This window comes from Sus scrofa, chromosome 17, assembly GCF_000003025.6.
Source record: "Sus scrofa isolate TJ Tabasco breed Duroc chromosome 17, Sscrofa11.1, whole genome shotgun sequence".
Classification (NCBI taxonomy): Eukaryota; Metazoa; Chordata; class Mammalia; order Artiodactyla; family Suidae; genus Sus; species Sus scrofa.
In genome coordinates, this window is record NC_010459.5 from 48,960,038 (window position 1) to 48,985,206 (window position 25,169).

A 25,169-nucleotide genomic window follows, 5' to 3' on the forward strand; every position below is an offset into this window, starting at 1 on the left:
CTGGTCTACCTGTTGTCATCGCTTCCCGTATGATAACTCGATTGAATTTCACGTCTTTGGTCCACAGGACATATCTAAGTCACCCTGTCTAGGCAGGGTGGCCGTCTGTCCCAGTTTGCCTGCAAACATCCCGGTTTATGCTTTAGTATTAATAGTGCCCACGTCACTCTGACAGGTTCCACTCCCGGAGCGCTCGAGACCTTTGAACTTGAGGGACTCCCATCATCTCTTCAGGACGGTCCCTATGTCTTCAGGACCCTACGTTCTTTTTTGATGTACAGTGATTTCTGGCTGGGTCGTGGAGCTTTCTGAAGTCTCTCACTCAGCGTTTCCAAGATCATGCCCCTGGTACGACCTGGAGACCAGTTGGCTCTATGCACCGTCAAAGATGATATTCAGGGAGTTCCTTTTGTGGCTCAGCAGGTTAAGAACCCAAGCAGTATCCGTGAGGATGCAGGTTCTATCTCTGGCCTCACTCGGGTTAAGAACAATGGTGTCCATGAGGATATGGATTCAATCCTTGGCCTCGCTCCATCCATTAAGGATCCAGGGTTGCCTTGAGCTGTGGTGTAGGTCACAGACGGCAGCTTGGTTCCTGAGTTCCTGTGGCTGTGGCGTAGGCCGGCAGTTGCGGCTCTGATTCAGCCCCTAGCCTGGGAACTTCCATATGCCTCGGGTGTGGCCGTGAAAAGAAAAGAAAAAAAAAGATGACATTCAGCTAAACGCAAGGCTCAAAAAGAGAAACCACATGTATTTAAAAGCCGTAAATCTTTTCATCCTATTTGCTTTCTCTCTCTAGGGAACAAAGAAAGCAAAAGTGGCAGGTCTTTAAGGAAATGTCAAGCTGCAGAACAAATAGAAAGAGAGAGCACGTGAAAGCAAAAGAGAAGAAAAAACCTTGACCCATAACTTGGGTTCTTTTCTGGTTTCTAGAAAACAGGACTTCTGAAATATCTCTATTCTTGCTTATTTATTGGGGGGGGGGTGTGGAGGTAAAGAAAATCAGAAAGGGCAGCCCAACTATGGTCATCCTGTGCGTGCAGCATCAAAGGCCACACCATTTCTTCATTCATCGGCTCTTTGTTGAGTGGTCCCCATGCACCCAGCACTGTTCTAGGCACTAGCGATACGGCCACGAGCCAAAGAGCCAAGTCTCTGCTGATATGGAGCTGATACTCCAGTGAGAGGGACACAGCATGGACAGAGAACCGGGTAAATGCATGAGGGAGCGTCATGGAGTGATCAGTGATCTGGGCGAGAAAAATGGGGGACAGTTTTGGTGAGTTTGCTGTTTTGGACAAACAAGGTGGTCAGGGAGGGACCCTCGGGGATGGAGACTCTTCAGCAGAGACCTGAATGAAGGGAAAACCCTGGGACTGTGTCAGGGAGGGGCAGCGTAGGCAGAGGGAACCGTGCGTGTTGGTGTCTTGACAATGGCTTTCCGCGTGGGCATAAGCATCTCCCGCTGGACATCCGTGATCCTGAAATTCTGATGCTCTGCCTGAAAATACACCCAAGAGTTGATTTCCTATTATTTTAAATAGGAGAAGTTATAATGCATGACTTGTCCATGCAAGCCCCCAAACAGTGTCCTAAGATGGAACAAAATACTTAAAACGCCCATCAAGTGTCAAACTAGCTCATTTAGGATGTAAAATGCTGAAAGCATGGCTTCCTGGTCACCAATTACTAAGGTTTTCAACAAACAGTTGATTTGTATGTGGTGACATGGTGACACGGTCACCCCCCATGGCTTTTCCCCTTCTCGGCATCTTGGTGCACTTTTCTAAGTGTGATAGCCTCTCAGTAGTAGCTAAAATGTTACTTTCTTTAGCTGTTATTTTGGTAGAAATGCTACCTGAAATGTTGAGGATACAAATGTCATTTTTCTTTTATCAACACTGTTCTGATTATTTTAAGAAACATGCCTGCCCTGAAGTTGGATATGAAAAACAAAGAGGTTGTAAACCAACTATAATATTAAAAAAAGTCATTAAAAATTAAAAAATAAAAGTAAATAACAGAAAGCAAGGAAAAAACAAACAAAAAACAAAAGAGGCAGTCTGTTGGGAAGCTATTTACCAGGAGGATAGCTGTGCCCCTCTTTCTTGTTCTTGGGTGAGGGAAGATGTGAGATGTGTGTGTGATGGGATATTTTATATTTCATGTATGTATTTTATATTTTATATTTGCAAAAAGCCCCCTGCCCCACCTCCACAATGTGTGTCACGTGTTGCCTTTTTTCCCAAGGACTCATGGGAAAACTCCTCTCCTGTGCCAGTATCACGAAGTGTTCTGATTTGTTCCAGTAGTCTGTTAGTTTCTGATAGGCTTTGAGAATCATGAAACAGAAGCACTTTGAAATCCATGGCTTTCAAACTTGACAATCTTGGGGTGTCTTCAAGACCGAGGTATAAGGGATGAGGCTGAGGCTGGGAGTCTTCACCTCCTTTTTTCATACTGAGATTCTATGCATGCTAACTTTTTTTTTCCTTTTAATTCATCTGTAAAAAATATGAAATGCTTTGCAAGTTTGTGTGTCATCCTTGCTCAGGGGTGGTGCTAATCTCTGTATTGTTCCAGTTTTTGTATATGTGCTGCCAAAGCAGGCACACTATGCTTACTTTTGAATAAAAGAAAGTTTGAAAGCCATTGGTATAATTTGTCACACTTTCCTCTTTGCATTGGCTGCCAGGAAGCTCAGCATCTAATTCTCAGTCCACCACTAACAAGGGCTCAGGACTTTTAGCACATATTTTGCAAATATCACCCTTGACTTTCTTTTCTTTCCTTCTCTGTGTTTCCCCTTCACCTGCTTTTCTTGTTTTCTTATTCTGCTGCAACCTCAAATCCTTTTTGGAAAGAGCCAAGGTTTAAATGAATGCATTAAAACAAAAAGAAGTACTTTTCTGTAGAGGAGATTTTTGCAGATGGGAAAGGAATGTGTATAGAAATAAGGCATGATTTGGCATGGAGAGTACACATGTGTGTTTGTAGGATATGTATATACAAGTTGGAAACATTGTGAAGTTTGTAGTTTTCACAGTTAAGCTGGTCTTCTGGCTTCAGAGGACATTTATACTTGGAAGGTTCTAGGGGGGAAAAAGTGTTTTACTCCAGGGTAGGCATGCCTGCGGTCTACACTCCAAAGAATCTGCTTAACGGTTTAGCATTTTCAGATTTTGCCCGAGATTATTTTTCTGGTCATTATAAAATGAGGACAAATACTTATCAAGAAGTTATCCAGGGATAAGCAACAAGATCCTGCTCTATAGCCCAGGGAACTATATCTAGTCACTTCTGATGGAACACGATGGAGGATAATGTGAGAAAAAGAATATATGTAAATAGATGTGCGTGACTGGGTCACTTTGCTGTACAGTAGAAATTTTCAGAACACTGTAAACCAATTCTAATGGAAAAAACAAAAAACGTTAAAAATATTTTTAAAAATAAAAGATACCACTTCTCACACACACACACACACACACACACACACACACAATATAATTTCATTTTGCATGGTTTCAAGTAAAATCCTCCAAACTGGGGAGGGGGGGAAGAAATCCAGGGAAAGATGGGCAGGAAGGACGTGTCCCCCCATAGGAAGGGGACTGGATTTTCCGTGGTCTTGGGTAAGAAGTGGGAGCCCTGAGTCTTATGTGAGTTCCTGTTTCATCTGCTGTAAATCTGTGGTCAAATCCTTTTTCTCCCAAACATGGGGACTCTCCTGGGGACTCTGCTGCACCCTGGAATCACCATCACCCAGGGAGCTTTAAAAAGTACTGACGCCTCCGCCCCTTCCCGAGAGAGTCTGGCTTAATTGGTCTGGGGTGGGGCCTCTGCATGGGGATTTTTAAAAGCTCCCCTGGAGATTCTAATGTGCACACCAGGGTTGAGAACCACTGCCCTAAGAGAAGGAAAAAATAAAATTAATAAGCACCTGCCTCCTGTTTCTCTCTCTGGGGGCCGTGGGGTGTGGCTGCGATGTATGAGATAGTGGACCAGATTCTGGGGAAGGAGTGAGATGACTGGAAGGAAACAGATTAACCCTTTGCATCCCATAGAGTAGCCTTGATTAGTAAGTGTTCTTCAACATTTTGCCCAGAATCTGCAAGAAGAAACACATTTCACATCCTGAGCAGTACACACACACACACACACACACACACCCACACCCACCCACACACACACACAGATTGCATGCAATTCACTTGATATTTTCTATTCCAGTCTGTTCCATTCTTTTCCTTTAGGAAAAAAGAGTGTGCTTACTGCCACTGTTTGAACAACATTATATGAAGGCTTGTGGGCCAAGATAAATTAAACACCTCTGGAGAGCATTCAGATGCTCAATTGATGATGACTGAGAGCTTTCGGCAAAGATGCTATGGGAAGTGAGGTTGTGTGTACAGTAATAATATTTGTTGAGCAATTGCTCGTGCCAGCTATGGTCACAGTAGAAAGTATTTCCACAAGCATGATCTCAGCAAACTGTCATGATGATAATTATACGTTGGTACTGTTATCTCCACTTTAGAGATAAGGCCAAGGACTCATACACATTCTGTAGCCAGAAAGCAGAAGAGTCGTCTTCATCCAGGAGTGGCAGATCTAACCTCACCTGCCTCCTACAAAGGGGATACTTGTGCTCACTGAACATGATTGCTTTACTGAAGTTTGGGGAGAAAAAAGGGGATGGAATCAGCTGTGACCAGAGGTGGTTCCTGGCAGAGTGGGACCTGCTGCTTATACAACTTGGGGTCTTATTTAAGAAAAATACAAAATTGTGAGTTTGAAATTCAGTACAAAAGTGAATAGTTCTTTGAATTAAGAAATCACAAAGTTCCCGTCATGGCTCAGTGGAAACAAATATGCCTAGTTAGTATCCATGAGGACACAGGTTTAATCCCTAGCCTTGCTAAGTGGGTTAAGGATCCCAGGTTGCCATCAGCTGTGGTGTAGTTTGCAGATGTGGCTTGGATCTGGCATTGCTATGGCTGTGCTGTAGGCCAGCGGCTGCAGCTCTGATCGACCCCTAGCCTGGGAACCTCCATGTGCCTTGGGTGTGGCCCTAAAAAGACCAAAAAAGAAAGAAAGCCATATTTTAAGAAGCTGAAAAACACCACAAACAGCACAGACTCCCAACTCAACTTTCCCCTTGCTGGGTCCCCCAAATAGCAGTGACCACTCTCACATCACCTACTCAAGGTCAAGTGCTCCAGCAGGGAAGCAGAATGGAAAGAGACCCTGGTCTCTGCTGGTTGCTGCTAACTGTCAAAAGCAAAGGACTTTTATAAATTTTCCATGAACACTGACCACGTGAATGCATTTCTAGATCCCTGTCAGGGCCTTAGAAAGAGGCGTAGCCAGTGAGGGGCCCAGGAGCTTAAATTTCCCTGGCTTTCCAATAACGTTGCGACCAGAGTTGAAGGCTCTATATTATATCTGGAGAGCAAGGGCTTTGGAGTCAGCAGGCCCTGAACTTCGGCCCTGGCTCAGACACTTTCTTCCTTCTTTGAGCTAAGACTTGGTCATTTGTAAAACAGGCTCCTGACAGTGTCTACTTTTCAGTCTCTTTAGGGGAGCAGAGGAGATAAGGAAAAATCTGGCAAGCTGGATGGGCTCAGGACAACCAGAAAAATAAAGGATATTTAAATTTAAATTTCAGAGAAAAGTGAAAACATTTTTAGTCTGTGCACCACCTGCTGTGCAAAAACTACTCAGACTAAAACCTATGCCTTGTTTCTCTGAAATTCACATTTATCTGGGCACTCTGTATTTATTGAGCTTACGAAGGGCAGTGGTTGACATTTTTCGGACGGAGGCATCCTGGGTATTCCTTAATGGAGCTTCATAAACATGAGAAAGTGAGTGAGAGGGAGAAAAATGCTGCATAGACTCTGTTCACCACGGTTTATTTGGGGGGAGACGGAAAGAGGTGGTCAGGAGAGGATGAAGTAAGCGGGGTGCTTTAATTTGAGGGTACATGTGGAGGGGCGTGTACCACTGCTTTGGGATAAGCAAGTTAAATTCTTGGGACCTCAGTCTCCCCTTCCTGCAAAATGGGTCAAAGGCGATTCCTGACCGCTCCTCTGGCAGGCAGCACTAGAAAGGGCATTTCCTCTTCGTACAGGTATCACCTCCTCAGCGAGGTCTTCCCTGACTACTGCCGCCAAGATTGCTGTTCTCTTGCCCCAGCACATGATTCGGCCCCCTCCGTAATAATTATAACTTTCTGAAATTGCCTTGCTTCTTTCCTTGTTTGTTTACAGTCCGTCTCCCCGTGTGAGTGGAAGTTCCGGGAAGGCACAAAAACTAGTCTGTCTTGTTCTAGCTCAATCTCCCAGGAGCTGTACCTGGTGCTGCAGATGTTCTATAGATGTCGAATGAATGAATGAACAGGTAGCTGAATGAATGAAGTCAGTGTCGCCGTTGAGGTCCCTTCCAGGCAGTCTTTCTCTTCTGGGGCCATGCCTGGCGCATAGAGGGAGGAGGTGTGGGTGTCGGTGGGTGGGGAGGAGGCTGGGCCCTCGCCTCCTCCAGGACCGGCTGGAGCGAGCGCGCCCGGCTGGGCTGCAGGCGCAGAGAGCAGCGCGGCGGCAGCGGAAGGGCAGGAGCCCCGCGCCCCGCGTCCAGCCGCCGGGGGTGTGAGCCCGCCGAGCCCAGCGCCGCGCCTCGGCGCCCCCACGCGCCCACGCCGCGGCGCGGGGACCCGGGCGGGGGCAGAGGGAGGGCCCGGCCGAGGGAGGGGAAGGGGCCGGTCCTCCCCGCGCAGGCAGCGGCCGCGGCAGCCCAGGAGGCGGAGGCAGCGGCGGCAGCGGCGGCAGCAACGTGCCCGCCGCAGTCAGCCCGGCCGAGTCCGACCCGCGCCCGCTCGGCCGCCAGCACCGCGCCGGGGCGCCCTCTCCACTGCGCGCGGTGAGTACCGCCCGCGGCGCCCAGCCCGGGCCGCCCGCCGGGATTGGCGGGGCCGCGGTAGACCTGGCCCCCCTGGCCTGGAGCATCTCTCAGGCACTCGATCAGCCGGGGGCTTCCGCAGCTGTCGGGGCGCTCGGGGGCGCACCGGCAGGATCCGGGCGCCGGGGGCTCCCAGGGCGCCTCAGGGACAAGGGCAGCGGGAACAGCGGGCAGATCCTGTTTGGCGAGAGTCGGTCCCGGGGTCCAGGCCTCAGTTTCCCCGTGCGCCGGAGAGTCGAAGACCCTTAAATGTGCACTCCCGCGCGAGGGACAAGTGCATGGGGCGCGGGCGGTGTAGACTGGCCTGAGCCCCCCGCGTTTGGTTCGTTCTCGGTGAGGGGCGCTCCCCTAATCGGACCAAAAGGCGCTGGGAGCCAGGAGACCAACTCACGCCCTCGGGCGCTGGTTATGGGGTAACCGTGGAGCAAACGGCTGGAATTCCCGGGATGGGGCTGGAACGGCCCACTGAGCCTTTTTTTCCTAGGTACATTTCTTTTTTAAAGTCCACTTATGCTTGGCCCAGGCTGGTCCAGCTTTTCGAGCTTTGTACCGGAACCGGCGTCCTGGCGCAGGCTGAAGTTGGAGTTGAAACTTAGAAAACTTTACATCAAAAGGATGTTGAGAAGGAAACGAGAGTTTTGTTGTCACGGGACAAAAGCAAAGAAGGGAATTGTTTTTTAGCCGTGCAGCCTGGAGGTTGAACGGCCCGTGCTGGCCTGAGCTCCGTAAATGTATTTCCTGCCCCAAATAAATAGGTTACAAACTCAAGGAGTATTAGGGAAGCTTGACTGGGGAAAATACTCGCATCCCAAAAATCCTCAATGCGCAAAAGCCTCCGCTGCTGAAAAGTGAAGCGCTTTGACGGTTCCTTTTTTTCCCCTAAGCAAAGCCTCGCCTGGGCTGAGAGTTGACAGCATGCACGCTGCTACGTCCCGAAGCCTCTTTCAAAAGCTAGACTGATGCTGCCTTTTTATGGCTACCATTTTCTTTTCTTCCCCCTTTCCCCGAAATGCAATGTAATCTTTAGAATTACCTTTAAAAAAATAAGTCTAGGTATAAATCACCCCTTGGTGAAGGTACCTTTTAATTACGAGGTGCAGTGAAATGAGTGAAGATCCGAGTTGTGAGCCAGGCAGAGGGGAGGTGGAATGATTTACAAACACCAAGTAAGAATCTGAGTGCTGAATTAGGTTTGAGTTAGGGAGCTCCCTTCCAAAGGAAATTATAACCAGTGGACAATTGTATTTCAAACCGAATCTCTGAATTTCGGGAGCCCTTTCTTGCTTGAGGACAATTTCTACTCCGAGAGTATGAGTACTGGGCTAGTAGCCGCTTTACCAGCCCATGGACCTCTTTTGGGGTGGGGGGGGGTGAGGGAGGGAGAGAAGGCGGACCTCCTTTTAAAAATAGTGTGTGTGAGAAAAAAAATCTTTACCCAAGAAGGGTTCCTCTTTTTTTTTTTTTTTTCAACTTTTCTCTGCTCATCACCTTCAAACCCTTTCAACTTTCTACTTCCTTGCATTTAGACATCCTCAGACTAGGAAAAGTTAGTAAGTAATTTATATAACAAATGGTGACAGTTTGGATCTTGCTTTAGACTAGGCATAAGATCGTGTTTGTATTCCAAATCTCCTCGCCTTTTGAGGAGATTCTAAATTTTGTGATTTCGACCAAGGCAGCCAGATCCGAAAGGACTGGAACTTTTTAAAAAGTGGTTCATGGGCTCCACACGCAGGTAGTAGTTCCTCCATCCTTGTCTTGTAACTTTAGCTTCACAGTGTGATGAACTATTTTATCTTAAAGGACTTGGCATTTTTCCTCTCGAAATAGCTCACCTAGTGTGTAAGAGAATATTCTATAAACACATAAAGCTTTCCTCATATGAAATAACTAAGGGAAATAAGGCAGAAAGTCATTATCCCAGTATTTTGAGATTTGGGGAAAAAAAAAACCACAGATGTTTTAATCACTTAAATTTTAGAATCTTCTTTTCATGCCTTTTGTATTGTATCAAACACATGATAAAGAGATATGATTTGTTGACTTGTTAGAGGATTACCATTTGGCAAAAACATCCGAGACGTGCTGTTTCAAATATGCCGAATTACTTCTGCTTTAAATTGCAATGTAAGAGATCGCAAGCCTGGTTCCAGACGGATAAATTGATAAAATGCTAGCTGCTGTTGGGAGAGCAAAACAGTCCTTAGCAGAAAACACTCTGTGGTGTGTAGCAAAGTACATTTGGAACTGGGTTGAGCTAGCTACTGAGACCCCAGCAGTTTGGGGGAAAAATTATCCACAGTCCAGGCACGTCCACTTTAAGACGTTTTGGGTTCCCCCAGGACAAAGATGACTCCTTTCCCACAAAGAAGAAACCGTTTCCTTATTTTTTCAGTTACTTTTCCAAAGATAACTTGTGTCAGGCGCAAGAGACCTGAGTTATGCTGAAATCCAAACCGTAACCAGCTCCGAACTCATTCTTCCTCCTTCCACCAGATGTTTTTTAGGTGTCCTCAGCTGGAATGCCCAGTTTGAAACTAATTAGGCCAGCAATAAACTCCTTGTATAATAAAATCGCAGGCGGTTATGGTGCATAATGTGAGGTTCCCAGAAGCTCGTGACAGATGCTGCTCTCGGCACAGCGAGCCCAGGGCTGCGGGAGAAAAATGAAGGGAGTGGAGCTATCTTGAGATTTTTGCCCGGCCCTCGATGTCCAAGCACGCCACGCACAGCACATTATCTTCTAGAAGGAGATGGGTGGAAGTTGCAACAGGCGTTGGGTTTTGTCTTTGCTGGACAGGCCTCCTTAGCCTAAAAATGCTCGGGAAAGAAGTAAAACCATAATAAGCATTAGGCAGTGGCCACAGGTCTGAGGTGTAGCATTGTGTGTTGGAGTGGGGTGTGTGTGTGTGTGTGTGTGTGTGCACATGAGCATGCACCCGTGCGCCCTGGGTGACAAGGCTTCCTCTCCCCCCGGCACAGATGAAATGCAAGGCTCTCCGGCCTGACATGAATTCCTTCTGGGAGAGGTAAACTGTCTCCCCTCAAAATTTTTTACTTCGTTCTCCTGATGTCCTTCTCCTTATCTGAGGGGGTTTGTGGAGATGAAGCGGCTGGTTATTCAGTTACCTCCAAAGGCTGAACCTTCTGACACTTTGCCAAGACTGGGTTTTGTTGGTGGAAGGAAACTTTTTTTTTTTTTTCCCTAGCTAGCTGCTCTGAAAAAGGAGTTGGTGGACTTCACTCAAAAGGAATCTCTTTACAGAGAATTAACCCCAGAGTTGAGAAAATACAGCCTGTTGACAGAAAACACACACACACGCGCACACGGGCCCCCCCATCCCCGTCCCCCAACATTATAACAGCCTTCGATGGGCCCGCTTTTTTGTCCCCTTCTGGTTTTGTGGCTGTTCAAACAGTCCCCCAACATAGGAAACAAAAAGAAGGCTCTGGTAGGGAAATAATTAGCAAAGAATCTGCTGGAGACAATGCTTCATTTTCCGTATTTGAAGATCTTAAGGCCTAATGGTGTTTAACTAACACCTCTTCTAATCCAGGGATAAACCCCCTCAATCAGGTGGCAAATACTTGAAATGACTGCCTCAGACTCACTGTCCTGCTGAAAGTCAATCAGAGGGGCCAGGGCTGGTTCTCTGGGGCATGTGATTTAAAAGCCGTTTCAAGAGATGCGAGTACCTGCCAGGTGTATGGAGGAGAAGAGGACAAAGAAAGCCACAGGCTTTAAAGTTTATTTTTGCTGCTCCCCCAACCCCCATTTTTTTTTCCCACTTTCGCTCTACTGGTGCTTTTGCCATTTCGCTCTGATTAAATCATATATTTAATGAGCATGATGGACATAGCTGAGCATTTATTTATTTGTAAGCTAGACCTAAAGTCAACACTGGACGTGCGATTCTCAGGATGGATCTCACAACAACATCCTGAGTTATGTACCATCATCATTTTTATCATCATCATTATTTTATCAACTTTGTTAACAAAGAAACTGAGTCACAAGTCAAACTTCTCACGAGCAGCCCCAGAGTGAGTGACCCAGAGTCTAGGTAGTGACCCGCTGCCGACTGTGCCATGAAAACTTTGCCTTAGAGAAATTTCTGCTCTTGTTTCCTTGGAGAGAGATGCTGAATGTGGATGGTTTTAAATGTACCGAACACAATTTTTTTTTTTCTGACTCCCCCCCCCCTTTTTTTTTTTTTTTTTTTTGCTGTTGCCGTAAATGGCAGAAAAATTGTTTTAAATATTTAGAAAACACCCATCTGGGCTTTGGCGAGTCATGATATTTAGCAGGTTGTCCATGATCCTCTAAAAGAAAAAAAGGCCTGTTTATTTACAAGGGCTAGTTTGGGTTGGTCCTTCTGATCCTGTAACGCCACGCATTTCAGTTCCTCTAAAGGGTCAGCAACGTGACCGGCAGTGGCAAGGCCCTGACACAGTATGGGAGGCTGTCCCGATCAAGTTTACTGGAAGGTGCTGGATCGCTCTGGGTGGGTTGTTGTTTGGGGGTTAGATTATAAACAGTTGGAGAGCGAAGAATAATTGGGAACAGGTGGTCCCAAGAGTCAGGTACCCGGAACGATTCATCTTTGCCCCTTTGACGGTAAAGGGAGGCCGGCGGGTGCCTGACTCTGGGACAGGCGGGCTGAGGGTCAGCCAGGGCTAGAGGGCCCCACTTTGGGACGAGCCTGGAGGGGTGGCTGAGGGGGTCTCTGCCCTCAGACCCAGATCTCTAGAAAGCAGGGCTTCGTCATCCCTATCATAACCCGTCTGACGATACTAGGGCGCAGATGTGGCTTCTTAGGCTCTTTTGCAAAGGCTGCCTCTGCTTTCAGATAACGCGCAGGAATTTAAAACAGGAATGGAGAGGAACAGCCAGCCAAGGAGACAGGTTTACTTTTTACCAGTTTTGAGCATGTGCGCCTAACCGACTGTCTTTGCCCAATAAAGTCCATTTAGACACATTTAAAAATGAACCAAGGATTTAAAAGAGGTTAGAAATTATTTCGTCATTTAGGATCCATAGTATTGTGTCAATAACAAGAAAACGGGTGTGATTTCAGTGACACTGGATTTTTTCCCCCTCTAGTTTCCTTTTGAGGCTGTAGTAAAGTTAGGTTTTTAAAATCTGCATTCTCAGATTTTACATAGCTATTCCCACAGTCATTCTGAGGAAAATCGTCAGCTCTCTGTGAATTTAACTGAAGGAAGAATGATAAAATCGATATTTTTTCCCCCCAAAGACTCAGGAACTGGAGGTTTGACTACCTACCATATGAATACAGCAACTTTTTGTCTCGAATCAGTGGAATGTGTCAGCTCGCCTTTCTTTTCTGTTCTTCTCCCAAGAATGGTCTTTCATAACTGAAATGGACAGTGTATTAGCCAAAAGACGTTTTAATTTTGTAAAGAAAAATCATGCCAGAGACAGCCGAGTCTGTTTCAACCATTATTGTTTCTGTAGCGTGCATACTTTGGGTTTCATGGTAAGATGTGGGTTTGCCAAGAAAGAAAATTACAGCAAGAAACTATGCTGAAAGTATATACACTTCTGTTTGAGAAATGGGAAAAACACGGAAAAATTCCGCACGGTAATTGTTTTAACGTGAGTTTTAAATGTCATTGTTTGACTTATGTCAGAAAAGTCCCTCTTAGCTAATTCTCACATACGCTGTTACCAAATATGTCACCTTAAAAATGGCAAATGTTGGTCTTAACTTTGCTGATCTCCAAGGCTTTCAGAGATATCCGTAGCCCGAGTGGAAACATTCCAAAGTTTTAGATTGTGCAGGCTTTTTTTTTTTTTTTTTTTTTTAAGATTACTTAGATATCGATTTTATTTTCTTGACCCAAAATAAGAAAACACGGGGAATTCTCAAAAGCTTTTTACAGGCTGCTATTATGAGAAGAGAAGCCAAACCAACATCTATTAGGTCATGAGCTTGAAGTGCATAAATAAGCCCATGAAGGTCACCAAAACAGGGCAGAAACCACCAGTTCTCCTCACCTCGGCCAAGTCTGAATTCCTGCCTGTTAGATGTGTATGGTTGAAGTGGACACAGAAAGGGGGTTTCTGAGCCCACGGTTGAAAGATCTCGACGTTCCTGGGTAAAGCGAGATGGAAAGGCTGGGATTCCCATCTTCTTTGGATCCCTCCCTCTCACTGCTCCACCAAAAAAAAAAAAAAAAGGTTCTGGGGCCACCCTTTTCTCCAAAGCAAATGTTTCATTCCTGGTGTCTGGATATGCAGAAGCCAGAGGTCAAAATGGCTTGGGTTCCTTCTGGTCCATTTCTTCACCCCATCGCCTTCCTGGAATAACTTTGTGATTAAGGTATTGGTCGTTTCCAAAACAGTTTTTTGTTCCTGGGAACAAGCATGTGGGGTTTTTTGTTTGTTTTTTGTTGTTTTTTTTTTTTTTAGCATGTGGGGTGCAACGTGTAAGTACAAACCTTTAGGTCTTCTTTGATAGGCAGCTCCCTGAAATACAGAGAAAGGAGGAGAGTCCCCGAGTTTGGTACCAACCCCCACACTGATGGAAATTCCACGGAGGGAGAAACCCTCCTCCTTGGAGAGACAGAAAGAGTATCGCTGCAAAAACGGTTGTTTTCTTTTATGGGTGTGTACTATTTGCCCATATGGGGCCTTTTGTTTCAGAGTGTTCTAGAAACACTGGTCTCCCCAGCAAAGGTCTGAATGCCCTTCCGAGTTGGGAAGGGGGCGGAGCGGAAGGAACACGGAGGGCAGATTCCTGCACCTCTGGCCTTTTGTGCCCCTGGTACAGTAGAGGGAAGCGGTGACTCGCCGCTTGGATGGTGTCCTATGGCAAAACAAGTTGTGACTTGCCACTTGTGTTGTAAACAGAGTTTTGGCCCCATCCAGCTGAGGAGAAGAATGGAGCTGAGAAGATTATTCACCTCTGGGCTGCGATGGGCTGGGGGCTCTCTGGTGTTCTCCTCTTGCTAAAGAGGCCCTACTCCCTGAAGACTTGAACGTTGGAGGGTGGAGGGAAGGGCAGTGGGAGGGGAGAATGTCTGAAAGTCAGCAAATGTCTGAAATGCTCCAAATGTCTTCCCACAAGAAAAAGCGATAAAAAAAAAAAAGACATAGAAGCAGGCTTTTGGGGGGGATGGGTGGTGAGCAGAGAGATTGGGGGGCTTGCTTGTGATTTGATCCAGAGTGGAGAATTTTCTGACACCTTGGGGCCCCTGGAATGCCTTGCTGTGTGCCTTTAGGAACCTGATTTGGGAAATGTCTTGCCCTGCAGCTTTACTGCCTTGTCTTTGTGCTTACTTTTAGTGAATGCATTTTTTGTTTTGTTTCTCAAAGAGACCCAATACAAGGGGCCCATAGTCATTGAACATTTACTACGCACCCGGCACTGTGCTAAGCAAACACTCATATTTCTGACTCCAAAGAGCCTTAGATGGAATGTGCTATTATTATGGTAATGACCATCCCTATTTCATAGATGCAAAAATGGGATCTCTTATTAGAGGCGAAGTAACTCATCCAGGGTTACATGGCTCAAGTCAGACCCAGGATTGACTGGGATCAAACCCAGTTTTGATTCCTAACCACTAGGATATCCAGCCTCCCTGCCCCCCCCCCCCCCCCGTAACGAGAGCTACATTTCCTTCACGTGTCCGCCCTGGAAAGCTAGATTTTAAAGTCAGTCTCCAGTTGTGTTGCCTGGGTGATATTAATGGATGGTCAGGAACAAAAGTAGAGTTCAGAAATAAGAGGCATCCCCTGGATCTCAGAGCATCTTGAGCCTGTCCTTGGGGAATAATGAAAGTTTAGCACTGGAATCTATGGTCTAAGCTATTGCCTGTGGCCACTTCTGTGCTAACAGCGTTGAGTAGTTACTCTAGAGACTGTGTGACCTTTTACAGAATGTTTTCTAACCTCCGAGCTATTGTAATATGACAAGACAAATTTTGTTGACAAGGAAGAACATGCACTTGGAACATTGCATGCACCATTTCTCTGATTTATTATTTATTGAATGCCTCCTATGTGCCTGATACATTGTATGATGATGGGGGAGAGCTACAGACGCATTCATTCTTTCACTATTTATTCAGCATTATTTATTGAGTTGTGTTCTAGGCCTTGGGCTAATTACTGGGGAGCCAAAGGCAAGAAGCACCCAATCTGGCAGCTCTGATTTTTTTCACCAATAACACACAGCCTCTTCTTTCCTCTTGAGGCTTCAGTGGGCAATGATACGACTTCTTGAGCTTTCCAATATCCAGGCAGCAGGATGGAGAGAAAGGCCCAGCTTTGCAGGCTCTTATACAAAGAAGCCATTCTCGGTTTGATAAGAGCAGTCTACTGGCTTCTGTGCCTAGAACTGTGTCTGATAATACCCATGGCTTGCTTCCTGCCTCGAACAGACAACAACCTTCTGCTTCCCTTAAAGGGTGGTGGGGACACACTACTATACATAAAATAGATAAACCATAAGGACTTATTGTATATCACAGGGAACTATATTCAATATCTTGTAATAACCTATAATGGAAAAGAACCTGAAAAAGAATATATGTGTGTGTGTGTGTGTGTGTGTGTGTGTGTGTATGCTTTTTTATGTAAAAAAAATAGGTGGTGGAGAGAACAAGTAGGAATGGGGAGAATCAGACTTTCCAAATTTAAGCCTTGACTCTGACTTACAGCCTAGCGATTAAGAGCATGAATCTCTAAGATACAGGAACCAGGAGCCAGGCTGCTTGGGTTCAAAACCTTGCTCAGTATTAACTATCTAATTTTGGGCAAGTTACCTAACTTTTTTGTGCCTTAGCTTCTTCACCTATAATACAGGGTAGTTATCGTGGCAATCTAGGTAATAAATATAGAGTGTTTGCAGTAGTCTATGGCGAATAGTATGAACTGTATCAGAGTTGGCTACTGTATTACTCTTGTCATGTTAGTAGTTAACCTTACATGTATTATTTACAAACTTACAAGACCCTAGGCTCTCTGGGTCTCAGTTACCCCTCTGTAAAATGGGGATGGTGATAAAATGACAATAATAACTGCTTCAAAAGGCCATTGTGAGAATTTAAATGAGGCAATACATGTAAAATGCCTAGCTTGGCCACAGTGCCTGCCCACACTGAATGTCCAATAAGCCAGCTATTATGCTCAAGCCAGCTGTCATTACCCTTGAGGTTATAGGGAATTATATACTGGGCCAATGATGTGCCTTTAAGCTATTGGTCAATGGAGTCCTTTTTCAGCATCAAGAGAATGTGGGCAGTGGTTAATAACACAGACCCTGAACACAGGCAGATCTGGTCTGAACCTTAAGTCCCCCACTCACTGACCATGCCACCTCGGGTTGGGGGCTGACCCCCTCAACTTCCCAACAGTGGAGGCAGTGATCTTGTGCATTAGGAGGTCACGAGGGTTAAAAGAGGTAACAGGGTGTTTGGCACATAGTAAGCACTCAATAAATGGTAGCTTGTATTATTATCACCCCCACTCTTTGCTGCACCCCCCCAAAAGCACTGAACATTAGTAAATTTTAATTTGAAAATAAAAGAACACATTTTAAAACTGCCAAACAGATTTAAAATAATATTCATTAAACAAAATTAAAATATTCTATTAAAGCCAGACTTTGGGCTCAGACCAAATTTTTATAACCCAAGCTTAAAGGCCAAGGAGTCCCCCAGCCACAATGGGGACATTGTGATTGAACTTGAGACTTCAACGCTGCTATTGAGCCGTCTTTGAAATGCACGCGTGTTTCCCCGTTAAAATGAAAGGGAAGTCATGGGAAGAAAAAAATGAGGTTCTTGCTCACCCCAACAAACCCTAATGAATTGAAAAAGAAAAACAAAAGATTTCTCATTTTTCTCCTGCTGCCTTATCCTGCCAAAGACGCGTAGCCCCTCCTAACCCCAGCTTTGAATGGTACCCGCTGAGAACGTTCCAGATCTGATATGCTCTACAAGCTAAGTTGTTCTAAGTTCTGGCCTTCACCAGGTTTTATAGATGGTGGTGCATCATTAAGAACTGGGACCTGGGAGCCCAAATGCTGGGCTCAATCCTAACTCTGTCTCACCTAGCTCTGCCTCAGTTTCCCTATTCATAGACCAGAGACACCTACTGCATAGGGCTGTCGTGAGAGGACATAAGAGTTAGTAATTCCTATTGATGGATAATTTTAAATAATTTTTTTGTTGAAGTATAGTTAATTTACAGTATTGTTTCAGGTTCAGGTATATAGCAAAGTGATTCAGATATCTATATATCTATGTATATATTCTTTTTCAGATTCTTTTCCATAATGGGTTATTATCAGATATTAAATATAGTTCCCCTGTTACCTTGTGCTATTATGTAATGAATGAAACTTCCCCAGTGTTCTGGGACCTTGAAGAATTAAAGTATACAGCTTTGCCTTTATCTAAGAGTTCTGAATCAAAATCATCTCAATATTCAGGGAGGGGAAGAGGAGAGAGAAGAAGTGGATTTTTAAAATCTCTGACATTTCTACCAAGCTCATTTAATCCTCTCCAAAAAAAAAAATAATAATCCCATGACATTTGTGTGTCTGATTAACAAACAGGGAAACTGAGGCTTGGACGGCAGGTCAAGAGGCTGCCCAGTGACATGCCCTTCCGGCTCTCTCCGAGCCAAAGCACAGGTCCATTCTCCCACATGACCCGCAGCCCTCACAGGACAGGTGTGCGGCCAGTCCCAGAGACCTACTGCTGACCTCTGGTTATAGATTGTCTCTTCTTACCTTTCAGTAGCTTCCTTCATCCTCAGTGAGCCTGTCTTTGTGGCCTTTCACCTGCCTTCCCATTGAGAAGGAATGGACTTTTTCTCAACAACAAGCAGGAGAAGTATCAGCAGGGGATTGTGACACCCTTCTCTCGGTGACATTCCTTAAGACTTGTGGAGTTTCTTGCCAACCAGGGGAGCATGACCTCCTCCTCTGACCTTGGCTGTGATATGGGACCAGGAGATGGAGATGAGGGAGGTGGGGCAGCTACTGGGGAGGGGTGGGATGGACTCCCCACTGTGTGACATTGGGCAGAAAACTTGGGTCCTCTGAGGCCCTGCCCCTTTCCCAGTCCATGGGGCAGCTGCTGTCCATATTGGGCTCGTTAGGGAAGCCTCAGTACCGTGATGGATGGAAACGGCCTGCGCATTCCGAGAGTGGCAGTTCTTAGGGTGTAATGGCCTTGCACACAGCCCCAGAAATACTCCCAGAAAGGGAGAAAGGGAAAGTTACTTGCTCAGGGAATATTCCTTACTGTTCTTCAGGGAGCTGCCGTCTTGGGGTTTCACACATTCTGCAAGAATCTATTAGTCTCCGAAGGGCAATCTTCTTTTTAATGGCGTGTGTACCCTTTCCATATTAACCTAAATCATGCATGAATTTGTTTTTCTTTGGGGTTCTCTGTCTATCTTTTTGTGCATTTGGAAAACATATACCAAACCTTCCAAACAACTGGCTTCACATGATTTTAACTGTAAGACAAAAACAGTTTAAAGATCAAGTCCACCAGGTAAGTATAGCAAAAGTGGCATCCAGGTATGGCAGGATTCATGAGCAGAGAAAAACAGATCTGAACATGCGGAATTTTCCCTGAGATCTGTTCATTTAAAAAAAAATCCTTTATTTCCAAAGCTTGTCCCTGCAAGTGGTGTACAGCAAATGCCTCGAATAACAGCATTGTCTAGTAACCAGCAATGCAGTTCTGCACTCAGTTTTCAGGGGGATAAAATGCAACAAATTCTCAAGAATGTTAGTCAAGTCATCTTCAGAAGCAGAATGGCTGGCTTCTGGATGAATATCATGCTAATTAACATGACCTCTGAGTGCTTACTAAATGCAGGATCTTAATACTGAACGAGTATTAAGGATCAACTCACTTATTCCTCACAGCAGTTCTATGGAGGATGTCTATTGCTATTCACATCTTAGATGAGGAAAGTCAGGCCCAGAGAAGTGAAGTGACTTGTTCAAGATCACACAGCGAGTAAGGAGTAGAGCCAGGCTTTGTATGCAGGTGATTCTAGACGTTGTCTTCATAATCCCTGGACTCCCTGCCTCTACACCATAGAAAGCATTACATTTTCCTCCTTTTTGACTTTCACTTAACTGGACAATTAATTAACTGGAGGGAAGCAAAGGGGCCATTAGTGTTAACTGTAAGTTTTCAGTATTTTACAAGGATGTATTGGTGTATTCTATCAGCCTCAGGTGCAGCATAACACAAGGGTTAAAAGCTACCTGTCCAGGTTCAAATCCAGAATCTACTTATTATTCTCATGTTCGGAGAGTTTACTTCTTCCACATCAGTTTCCCCTCTTAGGAAGTGAGGATCATAAATCTCCATCATCAGAGGTAACAGCCATGGCCTGTGTGGAAGAGTGTCTGATACCCAGCGAGTGGTTGTCCACTGCTGTTTATTGCTTGTGGGGGTAGAGAGGAAATACTATAGAAATCATATCTCCCGTGGGGCACAGTTGCAGTTGGGTACACTTTGGAGTGGAAGAGGAGGGAAAGTGCCTGGGATGCGGGGCTCAAGCTGGAAAACAGCTCAGGTTTTTCCATATGTCAGAGACACTGGCTTTCCTCTTCTCCACGGGAGACGTTGCCAGGACTAGTCCTTAGTGGGCAGCCTGGAACTCAGAGCCCTCAGGGATTAGAATATGCGCGGATGAAGACACTGAGGCCCCCCAGGGGGCGGGGCTTGCCAGTCACGTGGCCGGTCCCTGGCTGAGCCGAGACCCTCACCCTGTCCGGGGAGCCATTGGAGTTGAGGAAGCACAGGGCTGAGGCAGGGAAAAACGGTTTCAAAAATCTTAGCCCGCTGATGTGTGCAGACTCCAATGCCGCTGTAGGCTCTGATTTCAGGATTTTTCAATTTTCTTCTTGCTGTCTTTCTTCTGCGGTGGAAAATGTCTTTTTCTCCCAAAGCCTCTGCCGGATTTTCAGAGACTAGGTGTACAGACTGGGCTTGCCTCCGTTCACTTTCCTCCTCCACTTCAGCCCACCTCCATTTCCTCTTAAATATAGAAAATGGAACTTCATTCGTTCATTCAAAAGTAAGTATTGAGGAGTTCCCACTGTGGCACAAGGGGCCCTACAGTGTCTGTGCAGCAGCAGGAACATCGGTTTGATCCCCAGCCCTGTCCAGTGGGTTAAGGATCTGGCATTGCTGCAGCTGTTGCACAGGTCGCAGCTCTTGCCAGGGACAGCCAGAAAAGAAAAGAAGAGTACATGGGACCTAAATCTGAAATCAATCATGGCAAATTAAGATGGTTAAAGTGGCCGGACAGGTGAGAAGTTAATGAAGTAAGCAGGGTAATTAACCAGGAGGAATGTGGGCTCTGTATTGCCACGTGTTCTGATTTTTCAAAAGACACTGCCATCTGGACTTGTATGAGAAACATCCTGATTTTAAAAGCACCAGGAGGAAGCACCAGTGTGCAGGTGCGTGCTGACAGTTCAAGACCACTCTTCCGCACATCCCTGCAGACCCTCGGAGTCCAATTTCAGTGAAAAGGCATGAAGCTTTTCTCTCACACTCCTTTCTCTTTACCAATCCCTTACCAGAAGGACGCCAAGAGATGCTAACAATTGTTTCCAGGAAAAAGTAGGACTCGAATCTCATGGGGATGGGGCCTGAGACGTCTTCCAAGGGGCAATCAGCTTGCTTCAAGTTTATGTCTTTCTCAGGACTTTTTCCTGATCACCCCTCATCATGGGTAATGGCAAGCGCGGTCCAAATCCATCCTCCTTCGGGTTTCCATTAGTTTCATGATGATTATTATTTTGTCATCTGGGGTTGATTTAGGAGTGGTGAAATGTTTGCAGGTTTCGTAAATGGTTGTCAGCCACTGTTTAGAATGGCAAAGAACTTCTTGTGTTGTTCACATTGTAAGGTCTGGGGTGATAGTTTCCAGTGGCTACAGATGTGGAAGGGGAAAAGGGGGGGGGTACCTTGAAGGATTCTACTGAAAGTGATTGGAAAGTTGAGTGATTAATCAGGGGCAGCAGGGCTGCAAGGACGAGGAGAGGGCTCAGAGCTCGAAAGACCCAGGATATCCAGGCTGACCACACTGAAATTATCATTTGTCTCCTCAACCCCAAAGCTGAAGTTAAGCAAAAACCTGGTCAAGGGTCCACATAGCTGTCAAGATTCTTCTAGGTGTAAGTAACAGAAAACTTACTTCCAAGTTGGTTTAGTTAAAAAGGAAATGTATTGACTCAGGGAAATGTAACGTTCCGGGGAGGAGTGGGTTTCAGGTGTGGCTGGTTCAAGAGCTCAAATGTAGGTCATGCACCCCAACCCCCCATCTCTTAATTAACCCTTATTCAGGAGGATTTGGCACTTTGTCACGTGCCACCTCTGGTGCTTTGGATGGAATGGGAGGGAGGTAGATTCCTAAACTGAAGTCAGCAACATTTGCTGGAAGGGGGGGGGGTGGACTGGTTCCCTGTGGACCTCAAAACTGCGGATTAATATACCTCTAAATATGCCCTGGCCACTCTTCCTCTTCTGGCATTCAGTGCCATTGGTGAAATGTCTAGTTTTCCAGGAGCTGTGCTACGCTCTTTGCATGATTTCCTTTTCTACTCAGACACTCCTGTAAGGTTGGTACTTTCAAGACGTGCCGTTGTTCCGCCTTCCATGTGCTCTTTTCCGCAGGCTGACAAGTTGATTTTTTATTTCAAGTAAAGGTGTTCAGAGAGGGTCATCTTTTTCATGGGGCCTGTACAAAATGAGCACTCAGTATTTGGGACATTTTGGCCAAGCATGGGAGATGCACTGGACTTCCCAGGGAAAGATGGAAATGCCGTGGTATCATCATGGCCGGAGTGACCCTGGCTATGCTCTGCTTACGTTTCTGGACCTCTGATGATCAAACTGTGTTTCATTTCATTCTCAGAGCTTTGCCCTTCATTATTGCCTCCACTCCATTATTGCCTTTTTCCCGTTCCCTCTGGTGGCCCTGCAGTCACATCTGATATAACAGCGCAGAGGTTGCAAGCCAGCAGCCAAAAGGCGTTTTGTTTGGTCTACAGAACATTTAAAATAGGAAATGGAGCCAACATTTGAAAATCTGGACATTTCACGCAAAAAAAAAAAATGCAGATTTCTGGCTTCCCTTTAAAAAATCAGAAGCTCTGTCAATGCTATGCCCACATTTCCACATGACTTCAATTGAGTGGAACTGGGAAATAGCTGCCTCTTTTAGATGGAAGAGTTCTCAGTTCACCGCAGCCGCCACCTCTCCCTATTGTCTCCCTAACACTGGGGTTCAGCATTAGTTGCCATTGACCATTGGGATGGTGCTATTAGCTGTCCTACAGTGGATTTCAGAGGGAGGGGAAATTTTTCCCATATCCAGATCTCCATCAAAAGTGTTAAAATGGAGCATAAACAAAATTGGTCATTAGTATTAAGATAAATGAGAAAAAGTATGTGTTTGGGGGTCAGTCAAGTCTTCTCATCCTTGGCACTATTAACATTTGGCTTTGGACAGTTCTTTTTGTGGAGAGCTGCCCTTGCATTACAGGATGGTATTTAATGTGTTCACATATGGAGCATACCCCTTTCAGAAGTAAAGAGTTCCCTGGGCTCCTGGTACCTACCACCAGTTTGATAAGAGTCACCATAAGTGGAAAAAAATCTGTTCTTGCTCTGGATTCCACCCTGGTGGACCCAGCATTGGTGGTAGAGTTTCTGAGTTGGCTGATTTGGGTTTAATCATAGGTGAACTTGCCAATCATTGAGGCCACTTATGATGGCCTAGGATGTTATAGAAGAAATTCATCACTGGATGAAAGATTGAACCATCTTAAAGAGTCTTTGGAGAATTTCTTAACTTTTAGTTGAGAGAGGCCATTGTAGCTGCCCCTTTCAAAAAGTTTGCAAACAGGAAATTATGCCAGGGAGTGTGGGCAGGCATCAAGGCTTGTAGGAGAGCAGAGGAAGGGACCAAGTGATCTCTGGATGTTCCTTCCAGCTCTAGTTCTGTGAGCTGCACCTCAAAGAGTCGATTTTCCCAAGGCTCGTTCAGTGTGTTGCCTACTGCATCTCTGCAGATCAGAACGGTCATCTGCAGTGGAAACCATTGCATGGTTGGGGAGCATGGTTGTCCCAGGGGGGAAATCAGCCTTCCCTAGGCCAGTACTGTGTTCAACATGGTGGAGTGTTTGGGTTTATTTATTTATTTATTTTTTAACCTTTCGCTAGTGCTCCAAATCCTGTCAAGTGTCTGAAATAGTGTCCATAACTAAGTTTCCACTGTGTTTTGGGTGGAAGAGAGATGGACAACAACAGGAGCACAAGCAAAAATATATATAGTGTGACAGAGAGTGTTAAGTCCTAGGGAGAAAAATTAAGTGGGAACAGCAGGAATAGAGAGTGTTGGAGTAAAGCAGGGATGTGTGGTGTTTTTCATTTAATTTTAATTTAAAATAGAGTGCTCAGTGCTGTAGTGTGCTGGTAAGTTGGCTCTCTGGAAATAAAAGTCCTGAGTTGTAGCGTTTGCCACTTCCTGTGGTGTAAATACTCTCACCATGGCTGATTTCAGGCTATTGATGGTTTAACACCAGCTCATAATATTTACACGAATTTAACAATCATTTCTTGCAGACTGGTGCTGCCTGGCTCCAGCACACCAGTGGCGGGGAAGGCCTCACTGTAAACTATCTGGCAGAAGAGCATGTGCAAAAGCCCCGAGTGGGATTGTGCCTGGTCTGGTCAGGGAAAGCCTGGAGCCCACAGTAGCTGGAACAGAGAGAGGGGATGTGGTCAGAGAGGCATTCAGAGGCAGATGATTTTAAGCCATGGTTGGATTTTTGGCTTCTACTCTGAGTGAGGTGGGAGCCACCGGAGGGCTCCAAACAGAAGAAGGACAGAATCTGATTGACATTTAGAAGAATCCCTCTGGCTGATGTGAGAACAGACCTCAAAGGCAAAGCAGGGAAACCTTATGGGAGGCGGTTAAGGCAAGAGATGATGGTTACTTGGACCAGGCAGGCACCAGCAGGAATGCAGAAAAGTAGTTGGATTGTGGATATATTTTGAAGGCAAAGCCGATGGGTTTGCTCTGGTGGAATGGATCTGAGAAGTGATTCAAAGGGTCCAAGGTGACTCCAAGGTTGTCAGCCTGAGCCTCTGGGAGGATGGAGCTGAAGTCTCCTGGGATGGGGAGGCAAGGGGAGGGGCAGGTTAGGAAGGAAGGTTAGAAACATCTGCCTTGAGCAAGTGCTTAAATGCACCATGCTCTCCTTCCATGCTCACAGGTAGATGCTGTTATGATCCCATTTTAGAGAGGATGTGACAGCGACTCAAAGAGGTTGGACAGCATGCCCCAAATGTCCCCACTGGAACATGGCCAGGCCAGAACTCCCTCTGCTCCATCACTCAGCTGTCCTGCTGTGTTTTCTTGGCTCTCCTGGCCCCATTCCTCCTCTTTGTTTTGAGAAAAGGGAGGCAGAATATTTCTGCGAAGGAGCCAACTGAAGAACCAAAGGCTCCTTCCTTATTCAGAAAGAGCCCTCCAGGGGGTCAACTCCAGGCATAGGTTGGTTCTGCCCGGTGGATGCATTGGCAGATTTGGTGGATTAATCCATGAAGATGAATATTCCACAGTAGACCTCACACTTTAACAAAAATTAGTAGTCAGTGGCTTAGAAGGCTTTGGTTTGGAGTGGACATAGCTTTATATCCAGATTCCACCACTCAGTGGCTCTACCTGCCTTAGGCTCAGTTTCTTCATCTGTGCCGTGGGTGCACTGAGAGTTCCTCTTGGATTAGATGAGATAACGCACGTAAGGTGCATGGTATCCTGCCTGGCCCAGAGTCCCTACTGGGCAAATGAAGGGTCTCAGGACCATTACGGTTTGAGAGAGGGAGTTAGACAGGTGGGTTTGCTTGTAGACAAAGGCTGACTTTCCTTTTCAGAAGGTGGGGGTGAGGGGTTGTGAAGCACGTCCTGCCTGAGAGCTTTGCGGCTTGGCCTTTTTTCTTTCTGTCTGTCTGTCTTTTTTTTTTTTTTTTTTTTCCGTCTTTTTAGGGCCACGCCCTTGGCATATGGAGGTTCCCAGGCTAGGAGTGGAATCGGAGCTACAGCTGCCAGCCTACACCAGAGCCACGGCAACGCAAGACCCGACCCACATCTGTGACCTACACCACAGCTCATGGCAACGCTG

At 45.9% G+C, this 25,169-nt stretch overlaps 1 protein-coding gene across 6 annotated transcripts in view; it reads left to right on the forward strand.

Annotated features, from left to right (window-relative positions):
- Positions 1 to 25,169, forward strand: part of EYA2 (EYA transcriptional coactivator and phosphatase 2) — a 313,108-nt gene that overhangs the window by 29,356 nt on the left and 258,583 nt on the right. For 2 of the 6 annotated variants that reach the window (XM_021077396.1, XM_021077398.1), the window contains exon 1: positions 6,732 to 6,921. The exons of 3 other annotated variants lie outside the window; for them this stretch is intronic. Coding sequence is in view for 1 of the 3 variants with exons in the window: in XM_021077394.1 (XP_020933053.1) it covers positions 6,398 to 6,405 (8 nt within the window). In the remaining 2 variants the exon portion in view is untranslated. Of the gene's footprint in view, positions 1 to 5,937; positions 6,406 to 6,731; positions 6,922 to 25,169 lie in introns of those variants that run through there. One more of the 6 variants, XM_021077394.1, reaches the window with a different exon arrangement.